General features: G+C 40.8%; 6 protein-coding genes and 1 long non-coding RNA gene across 9 annotated transcripts; 3 read left to right on the top strand and 4 right to left on the bottom strand.

Moving 5' to 3' along the window:
* Positions 1 to 488: 488 nt before the first annotated feature.
* LOC124196490 lies at positions 489 to 2,415 on the top strand. The gene is made up of 3 exons (XR_006875728.1): positions 489 to 738; positions 900 to 1,011; positions 1,233 to 2,415. It is a non-coding gene; the product is annotated as an uncharacterized LOC124196490 (long non-coding RNA).
* LOC124196467 (larval cuticle protein 65Ag1-like) lies at positions 2,032 to 2,971 on the bottom strand. The gene is made up of 3 exons (XM_046591576.1): positions 2,819 to 2,971; positions 2,553 to 2,704; positions 2,032 to 2,471 (listed from the first exon to the last, which is right to left on the bottom strand). The coding sequence occupies exons 1-3, from the start codon at positions 2,825 to 2,827 to the stop codon at positions 2,114 to 2,116; spliced, it is 519 nt and encodes a 172-aa protein (XP_046447532.1). The 5' UTR covers positions 2,828 to 2,971; the 3' UTR covers positions 2,032 to 2,113.
* Positions 2,972 to 4,399: 1,428 nt separating this feature from the next.
* On the bottom strand, positions 4,400 to 5,317 carry LOC124196471 (larval cuticle protein 65Ag1-like). The gene is made up of 3 exons (XM_046591583.1): positions 5,164 to 5,317; positions 4,938 to 5,089; positions 4,400 to 4,856 (listed from the first exon to the last, which is right to left on the bottom strand). Exons 1-3 carry the CDS (start codon positions 5,170 to 5,172, stop codon positions 4,505 to 4,507), a joined length of 513 nt encoding a protein of 170 aa, XP_046447539.1. The 5' UTR covers positions 5,173 to 5,317; the 3' UTR covers positions 4,400 to 4,504.
* A 974-nt stretch (positions 5,318 to 6,291) lies between these two features.
* Positions 6,292 to 7,191, top strand: LOC124196479 (larval cuticle protein 65Ag1-like). The gene is made up of 3 exons (XM_046591593.1): positions 6,292 to 6,418; positions 6,516 to 6,649; positions 6,764 to 7,191. Exons 1-3 carry the CDS (start codon positions 6,410 to 6,412, stop codon positions 7,089 to 7,091), a joined length of 471 nt encoding a protein of 156 aa, XP_046447549.1. The 5' UTR covers positions 6,292 to 6,409; the 3' UTR covers positions 7,092 to 7,191.
* Positions 7,192 to 7,388: 197 nt separating this feature from the next.
* LOC124196456 (larval cuticle protein LCP-22-like) lies at positions 7,389 to 14,611 on the top strand. Of its 3 annotated transcripts, none has more exons than XM_046591554.1 (5): positions 7,389 to 7,681; positions 8,089 to 8,286; positions 12,096 to 12,211; positions 12,276 to 12,514; positions 12,585 to 13,016. In XM_046591554.1, the coding sequence occupies exons 2-5, from the start codon at positions 8,124 to 8,126 to the stop codon at positions 12,910 to 12,912; spliced, it is 846 nt and encodes a 281-aa protein (XP_046447510.1). In that variant the 5' UTR covers positions 7,389 to 7,681; positions 8,089 to 8,123; the 3' UTR covers positions 12,913 to 13,016. The 3 variants fall into 3 exon arrangements, with proteins under 3 accessions (XP_046447510.1, XP_046447509.1, XP_046447511.1); XM_046591553.1 differs by lacking the exon at positions 7,389 to 7,681 and adding an exon at positions 14,429 to 14,611 and having other exon boundaries at positions 8,220 to 8,286; positions 12,585 to 12,876; XM_046591555.1 differs by lacking the exons at positions 7,389 to 7,681; positions 8,089 to 8,286; positions 12,096 to 12,211; positions 12,276 to 12,514; positions 12,585 to 13,016 and adding exons at positions 13,682 to 13,746; positions 13,802 to 14,031; positions 14,137 to 14,611.
* On the bottom strand, positions 8,302 to 9,182 carry LOC124196480 (larval cuticle protein 65Ag1-like). The gene is made up of 3 exons (XM_046591594.1): positions 9,049 to 9,182; positions 8,833 to 8,963; positions 8,302 to 8,752 (listed from the first exon to the last, which is right to left on the bottom strand). The coding sequence occupies exons 1-3, from the start codon at positions 9,055 to 9,057 to the stop codon at positions 8,425 to 8,427; spliced, it is 468 nt and encodes a 155-aa protein (XP_046447550.1). The 5' UTR covers positions 9,058 to 9,182; the 3' UTR covers positions 8,302 to 8,424.
* LOC124196462 (endocuticle structural glycoprotein SgAbd-1-like) lies at positions 10,427 to 11,383 on the bottom strand. Its single transcript, XM_046591571.1, has 3 exons — positions 11,284 to 11,383; positions 10,948 to 11,192; positions 10,427 to 10,877 (listed from the first exon to the last, which is right to left on the bottom strand). Exons 1-3 carry the CDS (start codon positions 11,290 to 11,292, stop codon positions 10,526 to 10,528), a joined length of 606 nt encoding a protein of 201 aa, XP_046447527.1. The 5' UTR covers positions 11,293 to 11,383; the 3' UTR covers positions 10,427 to 10,525.
* Positions 14,612 to 14,979: the final 368 nt, after the last annotated feature.

Raw genomic sequence — 14,979 nt, 5'->3', positions numbered from 1 at the left:
ATGAAAAGCCTAAAAACGTCGGATGCACGATTTAACAATTAACATTGTGACGAATTCCTGAGGAAAGGGTTCAAGAGAAAGAGTTCGGACACGGAAAAATAATTTCTCCTACCACTTGCCAAAATAATAACTGACTTCGCTTTGAGGGAAAAAAACAAGCCCCCCAAAAAAGAAAGGCGATTTTTCTTATGTCTTTCCGTCTTTCCCTTAATAAATTTTGTTTCCTGCTGGGGGAAAGGTGCTATTCCCTCTTGGCTTCCAAGAGGGTCCTGGGCGGTTCGGACCATTATACCAAACAGAAATGTTATTATTTTCATCTAAAACTTATTCCCTCGAATTATTCGGTTATCGTTTTGAGCGGTTTGGATATTGAGGGGGAAGTTTAATATTTATAATTTTTTATTTCTATCGATATCGCATAGCATTAATCGTAAGCATGCATAGGGCTACTGATTAGGCCTAATAATAAGCAAGAAGGAAAATTGGGCAAGTGTCGTCTGCTTCGTTTAGTTTTGACTTAGAGTTGAGACCGCGAAGCATATGCCAACAAAGTTTGAGAATATAAAGAAAACGGAACGATATCTATTTTGAAAATGTACGTGGCTGCACGAAATAATAATGAAAAAAACAAAAAACAAAACAAGAACAAATCAATACGAAAATGTGATCGGCTCGTGTGATGTGTCTGGTCTCTGATGTCGTAGCTCTCCATGCTCTCCACTCGATGCTTTTTGGCGGGTAAATAAAACTAAGAATAGAAATGCAATGATTATATGGGAGCTTAATGAGTAAAGTTAAACCTGTTCTAAATTTGTGAAATATCAGTTCAGCACATGCAAGCCCCCTGTCGATGTATTGCATTTTGTTTGTGCTATGTAACATTTTTTTCTTTTGTGCAGATTTGAGGCCAGAGCCAGCCATCGTAACAACATATGATACACAAGTTCTGGGTCTGTCATCAGTCTGTCTGTCTCACCTGTCATCACCAAATATGTCAGCATCACCGCTTAGGTAATGTTTTTGGTTAATTATCCTTCACAACCTGCTAGATATTTTATTGTTGCATCACCTGCATCAATGCAAGTGTATTACATTTAAACCTTGAATTGACCCATTTTTATTAACAATTAGAGTTTACCCAGTGTCTCATTTTCAACTTTTCCTGACTTGTTGTGGTTGTTCTGTTATTCTGTGAATATTTTTCGTAACTTATGTTTCCTTTTTTTATTTAGATACACAGCATCCCCTTGCATTGGAAAAACTACCGATGTCAATCAAGTTACGGATCTCTCTTTTTCCCCTTTCTTTCAATGTCCTCGTGTACGCCCATGTGAATATGGGTGTATTCACGAGGACACCCTTTACCCTATCCCGCCTAGCTGTATTTCCCAGGCATAAAGGTAGGACAAAATTGATCTCTATTTTTTCTTTTTGACAATTTTGGATGGCGCTCATTATAAATCGATCGTTAGTACAGACTACGTTTATTCGTGAGCTAGGCGGTTGACTGCAACTGTTTTTTCTCTCTGATTTTTTTTTTCTCAGCATTAAAAATCTCATTTGCCGAACGACTGCGCAGATCAGCTGATCAGGCCTGTTTTGGTACCTTACAACTTTTTCTGTTGAGTAAACCATCACATTTGAAGATATTTGAACTTGAAACAATTGAAGCAAAGTGCAGCAAGGCCATTTTTTTTACCAAGAGGGACCTGCCGCCACCCCCTCGTTCGTTTTCACAACGGTGCCGATCCCCTATTTCCCCCCTTTGTCTTCTGAAGTCAAAAAGGCCATTTTTTAAAGAGCATTAACTCAAGACATGGGATGTTAAGAAAACAAACTTGTCCATCGAAAACAGTTCCACACAGAGATAGATTACTTAACAGAAAATGACGCCATAAACCTGTCGTGAGCTTAGCTCATCATCTTCTACAAGCATGAAGGAGCTACAAGCAAATGTAACATTCAACCTAATTTTTGTTAAAACATTTTGCAGCAAAAGTCTTTGAAAAAGTAATGAAACTGAAAAAAAAATTTGGTGGTGAGCGTCGGCATTTATTTACATTGCCATATAAATTCGAATCGTATAACTTTTCTTGCTTCAAGGAACAATAACTTAATAGATCTTGTAGCCCTTTCCGTTGAATGGAATGTGGACTGGAGCAACGGGGAGTTCGTATTCGTGGACGGGGGCAACGGGGAGAACGTACTCATGGACTGGGGCAACTGGGAGCTCGTAGACGTGGACGGGAGCGACGGGCAAGTGGTCACCCTTTGGCTGGAATCCGGCATCATCGGCGACCCAGGTCAAAGTGAATTTCTCGCCTTCAGGGGAAACCCAGTAGGAGGATCCTTGGTTGGTGTTTCCGTAGACTTCCTCTTTGGTTTCTTTGCCGTAATCATCGACGGTGGTGACGGTGAATTTCTTCTGGGCCTGGGATTCGGCACGGGTGGCGTAGTCGGATTGGGCGTAGCTATAATATTTAAAAGAATGTTTGTTAGCGTGTGGCAATTTGCTAAAAAATTTGCGTAACAATCAAATAGGATCGACTTACTTCCACTGGCTGCTGCCATCGAGGTTGCGCTCATCAGATTGGCCAGTGACGGTGATCTCGGGGTATTTGTAGTCCTTTCCGTACTTCTCTTCTTCGGTTTTGTAACTGGAAGGAGCGGCGGCGGCGACGGCCAAGATAGCGGCGAGGACGAACTATTTTAAAAAATGCAGGAATATCTGAATTAGTTAGGTTTTTATTATTTCTAGATTTTAATCTAACTGTATTTTAAGTTATTGATTAAAAAAATAACTACTAAGGGAACTCACCAATTTCATGATGCTGGTTATTGGTCGGTTAGCTGAATGTAACTGATGACTTCTGTATGTATCACTCTCTTATTTATACGTTGAGAAAGACAAGGAGCAATCTGCTCTTGACCTAAAATTTTGTATGGAGAAATTGTTTGCCCTCTCCGCGTTATTCGTTAATTACTGCTCGCTTGGTCTTAAGATTTGGGTGTTTCCTATTGGCTATAACTCTCCAATTTTCTCTGTTGCATTTTCTTATAATCGACTAGTTTTTTTTTTTACACACCTCTGAGCTTTCACTCCGTTTTCTTTTTTTACAGCACTTGTTCTTGCTAGACTAGTCCATATGCACCCTCAATCGCCAGCTGTTGCTATCGAGATCTCAGGATTGTAAACTGCTATTGGTGATTTTAGCCATTCGACTTTCACGGAAGGCAGGTTAAGCCGGAATGGATGAAATCGCCGCTACAACGATGAGAATTACAATTGTGTAGACCATAGATGTTCGTTCGTTGCAGACCCGCATGAAATGGAAAGTAAAAGTGCTGATGAAATTGTCTCCTAATATGAGTAAAGCAATATAAGGAGAAAATGTAATCGAAATACTTTTTAAAAGTTGAGCGTAGTCATGTTTTTTTGTTTGTTTTTTTAATTTGAGCTTACAAAAACATTTTGCTTTTGAATGTTAAGATACCTTGAAACCTTTGTGTCAAAGCCTACGGTCAAATAATATGTGGCTCCCACCTCTATTGACCCAATTGTCCGTTGGAATTCCTTCACGATCGTCAATTGCGTCATAAACCGCAAGTTTCGACAGACAACTAGTTTTTGCTGTTGCAAATCACTTGCACATTTTTTGCCGTACTGACTTCAACGTCCTTCATACGTCCGTGACTTTCACACGTGACTTACATTAGCAAAAAACGTATTGACCACTTCCCTCAATGCCAACAGCGATTTCTAATCAAGAAAAATATGTGTCCAGTTTTTTTTTCTTCAAATTATCTCGCTATAAAGCGCAAAAAATGAAGGTCACTGTCAAGTATACCGTAATTATGTGGTATACGATATGGGCTTGATTATTTGATTATGGGGAGCGTCATTTTTAATTTGATTTGTTCCGGTAATGAGTAGCCCGCAATCTCAGCATTTTTCTTTAATTACCTACGCTCCAGTCTCTCTCACCAGAAGGTATGCGCTTACCGCATTCTTATTGTTACTGTTGATCAAATTTGATTAATCCATCGTCCAACGATTGTATTAAATTGCACACAATTCAATTGACCTGAACTAGAGGATTAATTTAATTGGAATTTAATTGGAAATTATCCAACAGATCTGGGCTACCGTTTGTAAAAAAAAAAAATGAGTAGAAAACTAATTGATCAAAGTCAAATTTCTAATTCCCGCAAATTCTCCTCGCTGAACCGCATCCACCGTTATTTGCGAATAGTTTTAATTGCTCGGTGCAACTTTCTTCCTGATACCGGATTTCCCAACTGTTTTCTGGCATACTTGAGTTCATCCAACAGTATCTATCTGCTATATTAAATCTGCGATCGTTTTGAAAGTAGAAAATAACACATTCAACGCGCCAACTTGGGTTTGAGATATTTCAATATATTGAACTCCTTCAATAAATAAATTTACCTGGTTAGGAATTATGACACGATGTAAGTGTCCCATTACACAAATTAACCAAATTTAATAACCGAGTCCGGTGCGTCTGTAGGGGAGGGCGGGGGCAACGGGGAGTTCGTATTCGTGGACGGGAGCAACTGGGAGTTCGTATTCATGGACTGGGGCAACTGGGAGCTCGTAGACGTGGACGGGAGCGACGGGCAAGTGGTCACCCTTTGGCTGGAATCCGGCATCATCGGCGACCCAGGTCAAAGTGAATTTCTCGCCTTCAGGGGAAACCCAGTAGGAGGATCCTTGGTTGGTGTTTCCGTAGACTTCCTCTTTGGTTTCTTTGCCGTAATCATCGACGGTGGTGACGGTGAATTTCTTCTGGGCCTGGGATTCGGCACGGGTGGCGTAGTCGGATTGGGCGTAGCTATAATATTTAAAAGAATGTTTGTTAGCCTGTGGCAATTTGCTAAAACATTTGCGTAACAATCAAATAGGATCGACTTACTTCCACTGGCTGCTGCCATCGAGGTTGCGCTCATCAGATTGGCCAGTGACGGTGATCTCGGGGTATTTGTAGTCCTTCTCGTATTTCTTCTCCTCAGTTTTGTAACTGGAAGGAGCGGCGACGGCTACGGCCAAGATAGCGGCAATGACGAACTGCATAGGAGGAAAAAGAAATGTTTAGTAAAAACAATGATATGAAATTTAACTTGACGAGGATATTGTTTTACCAGCTTCATGTTGACTTTGTGTGATGAGTTGTAGAACTGATGACTGGAATCGGGCACAGTTGAGTTTTTATACTCAGAGAAAGGGGGGCTCTTTCGACACTTTCGTTGTTTGACCCAATTTCGGACAACAACCGAACACGGTGTCTCGCTCCGTTCGGTGAATTCTGCGTGTGTGGTTTCGTGACACGAACACTGTCTTTATTGTTAATCCAAATTTCACTTAGTGTCCACGTCAATGTTAACGCTGCTTGCGATCTGACCCATGGAATGAAGGACATATATGCCAATGCCATACAAGAATATGTGAATAAAAAAAAATCCAGGAATTTTGTTGGTAAAAGTTTCTGGTTAAATACAACAATATGTCTCTTAAAAACAATTAATGGGTGTTCGTCTGGAATTCAGTCGCGACTAAACCATTATGTTAAACACCAAAAGAGAAATTGCTGCCAAGTTGATCAATTCGGATTTTCAGAATGACCTGTAATCGGAATTTTTGACATTGCGTAAAAGTGGGAATTTGGTAATATTTTACTGCTTGATGTGTGTGGCAGAAAAGCTGTCAAGAAAAGAAACCAAGGACGAAATGTATATTTACTGCGAAATTTAAAAAATGCGCTTTTTGTCTGATTAAAAAAAAATAGTAGTAGCAGTAAAAGAACAAATAATTCAATGTCATGCCGCAAGTCAGTAGTCAATGCCGTGCCGTTTTATTCGTGAATAACAGACCTCACCCTGAACGTAAAACAACTAAGTACAGTGTTAAATCAGCCAACCTTATTCATTGACTGATGCAATTTTACAACCCGTTTTGCATGTAAGGAAATGCCAGAACAAATGTAAGCAAATGCAGCACGCAATGTCCGTTACGTATGATTTCCTATTTCTAAGTATTTGCGATCAATTATGTTTGGTATGGTATTGTATCATTTTTGGACTAAAGTTGAGACCTTGGGTAAAGTGGAAATTTATTGCCCTCTAGCCTGTAGTAACTACTGAGAACTGCGATAGACCAGATACAGATATTTGCATACAGCACGTATGTCTAGAGCCGACTTCCAAAAGGCGAAGAAAGTGAGAGCGTGTTTCTCTCCCAGAACACGGCACCGTTTCTTTAAAACTACGCCTTATAAGAAACAATTAGGTCATCCCAACTATAGTGCGCCCTTCACCTCGACGGCTATAAAAGCTCGCATCTCACTGACAAGAAGCATCAGTTCTTCAAAAGGAATCTCACATATTCAACATGAAACTGGTAAGGGACAACTATAAGATTCTCTTTCGGTCAAACACGAATGAATACAAATACATTCAGTCGAGTAAAATAATAACGATTTTTATTTTTATTGCAGTTCGTCATCGCCGCTATCTTGGCAGTTGCTGCTGCTGCTCCTTCCAGCTACAAGACCAAGGAAGATGAGTACAAGGAGATTGTTATCGTGAGCCAGTCTGATGAACGCAATCTCGATGGCAGTAGCCAATGGAGGTACAGTCCTGAGTCCTAAATTTCAAACTGAATTTAATTCTTTTGAGTTACGGTTTAAATCGTGATGAGGCGTGTGTGATAAAATAAATAATTGTCCGTTTGATTTCGGTATAGCAACGCTGGATCTGACGGTACCACCCGCGAAGAGGCCCAGGAACAGAAGAAGTTCATCGTGACCAAAGTCGACGACTACGGCAAGGAATACAAAGAGGAAGTCTTCGGCAACACCAACAAGGGAAAATCTTACTGGATCTCTCCCGAAGGCCAGCGATTCACTTTGACCTGGGTCGCCGATGATGCTGGTTTCCAGCCCAAGGGTGACCATTTGCCCGTCGCTCCCGTCCATGTCTACGAGCTCCCAGTTGCCCCAGTCCATGAATACGAACTCCCCGTTGCCCCCGTCCACATTCCCTTCAACGGAAAGGGTTTCAAGATTTATTAGATTACTTCATTTTTAGTGGTAAAATATATAAATTATTTCCGTGTAACTTATGCCAGCATGACATTGAATGCGCTGCTGTTAATAAACGCATGATCATCTATATAGTGTGTATGTTGTTTCGTATTGTTTGGAAAGTGAGCTGGAAAAAATTTTCCCTTCGTATTTGGTGGTTTTCTAGGAGAAAGACATTATTCATTTTTCATAGAACGTCATAAAAAAAGCGGTTTGAATTTAGTAGGTTGATATCGATTGTTAATGGTATCGATATTAAACAAAGCACGCTAATAGAAGATTTTTGTCGTCTGCTTGTGCTTTTCGTTCTAGTTGACTAGTTGTTCGAAAAAGAAACGAAATGGTATTAACGTGCGTTCGTGCCATTAGTACAATATTAGTATCACCGAAGTTTCGATAAAGAGAGTAAGAGACGAAGTTCAGATTTCAGAGAAAACTGAACGGTCTTTTTTTTAGCGTACGTAACTGCACGACAAATAGGAAAACAAAAAAGTGATCGTCATGTGAACTCTGGTGTCGCGGCTCTCGATGCCGTTTGGCAGATAAATAAAACTTGGAATACAAGTTGAATGATTATGGTGGGTTAAATAGAAGAGTTAAATTTGTTATGTTTAGTTCTTGACTAAAATTTATCATGTAAGCCACCTGTCGATACATGGAAGTTTGTTTGCACTGTAACCTTCTCCTTGGTGCAAATTTGAGGCTTGAGCTAGTGATCGTAACAACTGGATATGTAAGTTTGGTATTGACCTGTCGTCAACAATCTCAGTATCATCACCAGGATAATGATTTGTGTTACTTTTATTTCTGCGATCTACTAGATATTTTAATGATGATACATGACATGAATGCAGTATGTTACATGTAAACCTTAGATTCTCCCATTCATCATAAAATATGGTTTACCCACTGTCTCATTTTCAACTTTTCCTTATTTTTTGCTTCTGTCAATTTTTTTGTAACCCATTTTCAAATTTTTATTTAGATAAACAACGTCCCGTTTGATTGGACAAACTACCGATGTCGGTCCGATTTACGTCTTTCTTCTTCCCTTTTCTTTTAATGTCCTCGTGTACACCCATGCGAGTGTGGGGGTATTCACGAGGACCCCTTTTTTCCCTATCCCGCCTGATGGATTCACTATTCTACGGATGGAGCCATATTGGATTTCCCAGGATTAAAGGTAGGACAAATTCAATTCATATCTGCTGTTTGTATTTACACATAGTACCACATGTCCACATTCATTCAGTTCAAAATCCGTTAAATTGGAAATAGCAAAATAATTTAAACGTTCATTCAGGCCTTAAAATTGAATCACTTAGAAGATCTTGTAGCCCTTGCCGTTGAAGGGGATGTGTACTGGGGCAACTGGGAGTTCGTATTCGTGAACGGGGGCAACTGGGAGCTCGTAGACGTGGACGGGGGCAACGGGCAAGTGGTCACCCTTGGGCTGGAATCCGGCATCATCAGCAATCCAGGTCAAAGTGAGGCGCTCGCCTTCGGGAGAGATCCAGTAAGAAGATCCCTTGCTGGTGTGACCAAAGACCTCCTCTTTGTATTCCTTGCCGTAGTCATCATATTTAGTGACGATAAACTTCTTCTGGGCGTAAGACTCATCGCGAGTGGTGCCATCAGATCCAGCATAGCTTATTTATACCAAATCATTCACTTTACGATAATTTTAGGAAACTTAAAAATCCCGCTCATTTCAAAAAGTCATTTTTACCTCCATGCGCCGCTGCCGTCTAGGTTGCGGACATCGGATTGGCTCACGATGGTGATCTCCGGAGCTTTGTATTCCTTGTCGTAGCTGGAAGTAGCGGCGGCAGCGACGGCCAAGAGAGCAGCGATGACAAACTAGATAGAGACAAACAAAACCGGAAGCTTTCAGTAAGAATTCGAAATTGTGCAGGCGAAGAGAATCCTAAGGATCACAAGTTACCAGCTTCATGTTGAGTGTTGGTGAAAAGTTGGAGAACTGATGTCGAGGATCGATACCGAGCGGGTTTATATAGCCGGAGAAAGGAGCGCAACTTCGACACCTTTCTGTTGGTTGACCTAGTTTCTCAAACAAACATTTATAACGATTTTTTTTTTCATTCCTTCGCGCTAACACCTGTGTGTTGTCGCTGTCCACGCCCTTTTAATTCTAGAATATTCTACCTGTTCATTCCGTTTTAAAACTAGAAATGGAATGATTTTCTTATCTTATTTGGCAACATCAGCGACTCAGGTTCCAAAATTCGGTCCACCCTGAATGATTTTATTTAGAAAAATCAAACTAAAGAAAAAAAATGTTAGGCAACAAAATTGGCAAACCGCAAAGTAAAAAGGAAAGGGCAGCAAATTCCTGTGCTATATTCAGGGGAAAGCTTTTGGGTTTGTTTGGAGGCGTTATCAACTGGGTAGTAAAAAGATTCCCTCTTTTGGAATGATAGAGATCCTTGCCCACAGTCGCTTACTGACCCAGTTCTCGCCGAATTCCTAGACAGTCAACGACATTCGTTACGTCATATAGTCAAGTCTGCAAACCAGTCTATTTTTTCTCCTGAAATGCGTACACACAAGGACTTTCGAACGACCCTGACTTTGACTTTCACTCACAGCCTTGCTTTGTAAAACCACTTCGGCTTAGCTCAATTGCCCACCAGCGTTTTCTATACAGGAAATATATGTTAATCGACGTGGAAATTCATTTCCTGTTGGCGTTCAATATCTCACGAAGGTCAATTGCGGTCAAAGTCAATAACACAAAGCATTTTTTTCCTAATTACGCCAAAATGAAATACGATTTTGTTTTTGGTCCAAAAACATTTCTGTCGTTTTTTAAATTGTGTAGTAGATATTACGACACATTTCGTGGATTTGAACCATTTTTTTCTCGCATAACAACTTTTCTAACCCGCTCTTTATTCATTCAAAAAATATCAGCTCATATTAGGTTTAGGAGTCTGTCTCTTTCGATCTCTCTTTTCGCTAGGTTGGCTATAGACTTTTCCTTTGGTTATTACCCATCGCCCCAGTCTTTCTTCTGCGCATTTTCAAGGACTCCGTGGAAATTTGAAAAATCATCCTTTTCCATTGTCTTAACTTTACCTTTGACTTCTCCTACCCTTTCTCCCAAGTCATGTTATTTTCCTACCTTTTCCACTTTTTCCAGGTTTCCTTCGTGTAAAGGGTTTCTGATCACACACAAAAACTCATGACTATTGTGGTTGACTTGGTGCTTTGTGGTGTATACTGATAGCGTTTCATGTGAACGAATTGTGTTTATGTGATTGTTGATCAAGCTGAAAGAAGATGTGAGAGTTGCAACAGTCTGAAAAGATATTTCTGTTTATTTCGACATCAATAAGTTATAATCACGGCTCACACCACATGATTTTTGAGGTCTTATCCAATTATCGCGTTTCTATAAATTAGTATCCAGCTCCAGTGCGCTTGTAGGGGAGAGCGGGGGCAACGGGGAGTTCGTATTCGTGGACGGGAGCAACAGGGAGAACGTACTCATGGACGGGAGCAACTGGGAGCTCGTAGACGTGGACGGGGGCAACGGGCAAGTGGTCACCTTTGGGTTTGAATCCTTCCTCATCGGCAGCCCAGGTCAAAGTGAATTTCTCGCCTTCGGGGGAAACCCAGTAAGAAGATCCCTTGTTGGTGTTGCCCATAACATCCTCGTAGGTGGCTTTGCCGTAAGAGTCGTACTTGACTCCTTGCATCTTCTTCTGGACCTGAGATTCCTCGCGGGTGGTGTAGTCAGACTGTGCGTAGCTGTTTGACACAATCAAATTTATCTTTAGTAAATAGCAAGACCCTTTAAACAACAAGATGTGGTTTTTACCTCCATTGGCTGCTGCCATCGAGGTTGCGTTCATCAGATTGGCTGGTGATGGTGATGTCGGCGTATTTGTTATCCTTGTACGCTGGGGCAGAGTAGGCAGGTGCGGGGTATGCTGGGGCAGAGTAGGCAGGTGCGGGGTAAGCTGGGGCAGAGTAGGCCGGTGCGGAGTAGGTGGGTGGCTTGTATGCCGGTTTGTAGCTGGACGGAGCAGCGGCAGCAACGGCCAAGAGAGCGGCGATAACGAACTATAACAAATGAAACCGAAACTTTTCAGTAAAATGTAGGAACGATGACGGAAAAATCCAAATGACTACGCTGAAATCTTTCACTCTTTACCAGCTTCATGTTGACTTCGGTTGATGAATTGAACAACTGATGTCTAAGACCTAATCTCGCGGGGGTTTTATACCTAGAGAAGGGGTGTGTCTATTTCGTTATTGTTGACCCAGATTCTTCGCTCATGACAGCTAGCGATGACCATTTCACTATCTCTCAATAGCTAACCATAATATTTCTTTAAGAACAAGGCTATGATACTATTATTTCTTGATTCCAACTTTGCTATCGGCGAAATCATATTGAAAGTAAATATTTGGTTGGCTACTTTCCAATCCTTTTACTATTATCAATCTTAAATTTATAGTACTTGCTATGAACTTATTCTAGCTCAATAATCAACTCAATTAGGCAACTTTATTATATGCCATTTAAGTCAATATATTCTTCATTATTCCCTCTGGGTATACGAATGTTTTCTTTTGCAATACGTTTTGAGATTGTAACTCATGTAAAAAGAAACCGATGTGATTCACGAAACAAAATGTTTTCGTTACTTTTGGTGAATCTGTTCATCCATTACATGCTATATCAAAGATGGAATCACTACATTTTTATAGTAGAAAACGGCAGTGTGAGCAATTATTATTCGCTAGCCTACTTATAATAATATCTTTATTCGTGATAGAGAAAAAAACACAAGAAATTTTATTCGAAAAAACTTTGCGTGTTAAAAAAGTGTACGTAAGAAATCTAACATCTAAAAATATGAATGCTCAGTGTTTCTAAAGAGGCTAATGACAAAAGTGAGAGTGCAGTGTTTCCTTGGTTTGCTTACGCCCAAACATAAACTGTCTAGCTTGAACATGTAGGTCACATGAACGCTTCTATGTCTAGCGTTTGCCCTTCACCTGACTATATAAGCTCAGGTAAGAACGATCAAAGATATCAGTTGTTCCACAAATCAACCGACTACAACATGAAGCTGGTAAGGAACTACCTTAGGTTCATATTTTAAAATTAAAGTTAACCACAAAATTCTGCCAATGCAGTTCATTATCGCCGCTGTCTTGGCCGTTGCTACCGCTGCCAGCTACAAGCCGGCATACAAGCCACCCACCTACTCCGCACCGGCCTACTCCAAACCAGCCTACTCTGCCCCAGCTTACTCTGCCCCAGCTTACCCAGCACCTGCCTACTCTGCCCCAGCATACAAGGATAACAAATACGCTGACATCACCATCACCAGCCAATCTGATGAGCGCAATCTCGATGGCAGCAGCCAATGGAGGTATTTACTTTCAATAGCTGTTTAAACAGTATCGGAATTTACTTAGCAACTGCTTGATTGTGTAAAACAGCTACGCCCAGTCTGACTACACCACCCGCGAGGAATCTCAGGTCCAGAAGAAAATGCAAGGAGTCAAGTACGACTCGTACGGTAAAGCCACCTACGAGGATGTTATGGGCAACACCAACAAGGGATCTTCCTACTGGGTTTCCCCTGAAGGCCAGAAATTCACTTTGACCTGGGCTGCCGATGATGCCGGTTTCCAGCCCAAGGGTGACCACTTGCCCGTCGCTCCCGTCCATGTCTACGAGCTCCCAGTTGCTCCCGTCCACGAATACGAACTCCCCGTTGCCCCCGTCCACATTCCCTTCAACGGAAAGGGCTACAAGATCTATTAAATTATTGATACGTGATTGAAGATATAAATTATTTCCAATGTGTTCTTTGTCAACATTCTTGACATTGTATGTGTTGGCGTAAATATAAATGCAGAACATCGAAACGTTAGTGTTACAGCGTAAGCTGCTTCATTTTCAATTTTCATATGTTACCTTACAAAAGGAATCACGAACAAAATGCGCTTGTCATTATTATAAGACATCTAAACTAATTAAACCCAGAAATGAATATAATCAACGCGCAAAAGAATTCCGTGATCAAAATATTACAACTGCAATTGTTTCAGGAAAATAAAATTTTGTATGTATGTGTATTGGTGAAATCTGCGTAAAAGTGTTGGTAGCTTCAGCAAAACGATGCAAAGTTTGCTTTCTATCTCGGTTCAGTAAAAAAGAAACTCGGTGAACGCTATGAAGTGTTTTTCCATGAAATGACAAAACTATTCTGAAGCGCAATATTAGATTAGCTTTTATAATTTTCATTTGGGGCGCAAATGTTTTCATAAAAAGGGATCAATGCTAATAGAGAAATTGTATCACTTGGTACTTAAAGTCAATAGATGAATTTATTTCAAATACTTGTTTCTCTGTAACAATCAGTTGGATTTGATAAATCAGAACTGGTAATAGTTGCAAAGAGAATGCGTTGTTACGCATAAAACTATCTATAGATAGAATAATAATGCCACCTTGGAAGCCATGATGTACTAACAAATTAGGTCACCCCGAAAGACCTGAAATTTCCATTCTCTCGACTATATAAGACCCAGACTCACAGATGAAAAGTATCAGTTGTTCAACAACAGTAAACAAATCGAATACAACATGAAATTGGTAAGCAAAAACAGAACTTTAGCTCAAATTCTTTAACTAAATCTTTTTCAAATAGTTCGTTATCGCCGCTGTCTTGGCCGTTGCTGTGGCTGCTCCATCCAGCTACAAGCCTGCATACAAGCCACCCACCTACTCCACACCGGCCTATTCCAAACCAGCCTACTCTGCCCCAGCCTACTCTGCCCCAGCTTACTCTGCCCCAGCGTACAAGGATAACAAATACGCCGACATCACCATCACCAGCCAATCTGATGAGCGCAACCTCGATGGCAGCAGCCAGTGGAGGTAAAAACTATTCTGTTTTTCGCGTCATTACAATAGCGAATTCTGTTTGGTTTTGTGTATTTCTAAAATTTGTTCTCTGTTAACCATTATCTTGTTGTTTTATAGCTACGCCCAGTCTGACTACACCACCCGCGAGGAATTTCAGGTCCAGAAGAAGATGCAAGGAGTCAAATACGATTCTTACGGCAAAGCCACCTACGAGGATGTTATGGGCAACACCAACAAGGGATCTTCCTACTGGGTTTCCCCTGAAGGCGAGAAATTCACTTTGACCTGGGCTGCCGATGAGGCCGGTTTCCAGCCAAAGGGTGACCATTTGCCCGTCGCTCCCGTCCACGTCTACGAGCTCCCAGTTGCTCCCGTCCATGAGTACGTTCTCCCCATTGCCCCCGTCCACGAATACGAACTTCCCGTTGCCCCCGTCCACATTCCCTTCAACGGAAAAGGCTACAAGATCTATTAAGTTATTGATATTGACGTTATTGCAATTGTAATTTATTCCGATTTATTGTATGCCATAGTACTTTTATGGTGTTGGTATCGATAAATACATGTAAATAAATATACGATGAAAAACAAATATCATAGTCAAACATTTTATTAAATGGTGGCAATGTAAACTTAAGAATATAAAATAAAGCGGTAGTTGTAACGAATGGCTTATAAAACTAAGTAATGCGTACAGTATCCTGCACGGAAACTGTACATTAAAAAGGGCTTGTAGATAAATGCATTAAAAGCACTGCACTGCACTAAAAAGGTAGGAATAAAATTTCGTTTACTATAGGTTTTATTACAGAAATTAATCATTATTTAATTTTTTTTATTTTTATTTTAGTCCGTTAAACCGTTGGCAAACTTTTTCTCAAACGCCCCACTCTAGATGGCGAAGTCGTCGAGCTATGCCCATCTGGCCATCTCGCGGCAGTCATGGAAGTTGTTGCATGG

This window comes from Daphnia pulex, chromosome 6, assembly GCF_021134715.1.
Source record: "Daphnia pulex isolate KAP4 chromosome 6, ASM2113471v1".
Classification (NCBI taxonomy): Eukaryota; Metazoa; Arthropoda; class Branchiopoda; order Diplostraca; family Daphniidae; genus Daphnia; species Daphnia pulex.
This window is presented reverse-complemented; position numbering and strand designations above follow the sequence as displayed.

What these genes read in the sequence shown, in the direction of transcription:
- LOC124196467 (XM_046591576.1), bottom strand. An exon ending in GATGGCAGCAGCCAGTGGAA is followed by an intron (nt 2,472 to 2,552) that starts GTAAGTCGATCC and finishes TAAATATTATAG; the next exon opens with CTACGCCCAATCCGACTACG.
- LOC124196456 (XM_046591554.1), top strand. Translation starts at nt 8,124, where the DNA reads ATGTCGGTCCGATTTACGTCTTTCTTCTTCCCTTTTCTTTTAATGTCC. An exon ending in CCGACTACAACATGAAGCTG is followed by an intron (nt 12,212 to 12,275) that starts GTAAGGAACTAC and finishes CTGCCAATGCAG; the next exon opens with TTCATTATCGCCGCTGTCTT. An exon ending in GATGGCAGCAGCCAATGGAG is followed by an intron (nt 12,515 to 12,584) that starts GTATTTACTTTC and finishes TGTGTAAAACAG; the next exon opens with CTACGCCCAGTCTGACTACA.
- LOC124196480 (XM_046591594.1), bottom strand. An exon ending in GACGGCAGCGGCGCATGGAG is followed by an intron (nt 8,753 to 8,832) that starts GTAAAAATGACT and finishes GGTATAAATAAG; the next exon opens with CTATGCTGGATCTGATGGCA.
- LOC124196471 (XM_046591583.1), bottom strand. An exon ending in GATGGCAGCAGCCAGTGGAA is followed by an intron (nt 4,857 to 4,937) that starts GTAAGTCGATCC and finishes TAAATATTATAG; the next exon opens with CTACGCCCAATCCGACTACG.
- LOC124196462 (XM_046591571.1), bottom strand. An exon ending in GATGGCAGCAGCCAATGGAG is followed by an intron (nt 10,878 to 10,947) that starts GTAAAAACCACA and finishes TGTGTCAAACAG; the next exon opens with CTACGCACAGTCTGACTACA.
- LOC124196479 (XM_046591593.1), top strand. An exon ending in GATGGCAGTAGCCAATGGAG is followed by an intron (nt 6,650 to 6,763) that starts GTACAGTCCTGA and finishes ATTTCGGTATAG; the next exon opens with CAACGCTGGATCTGACGGTA.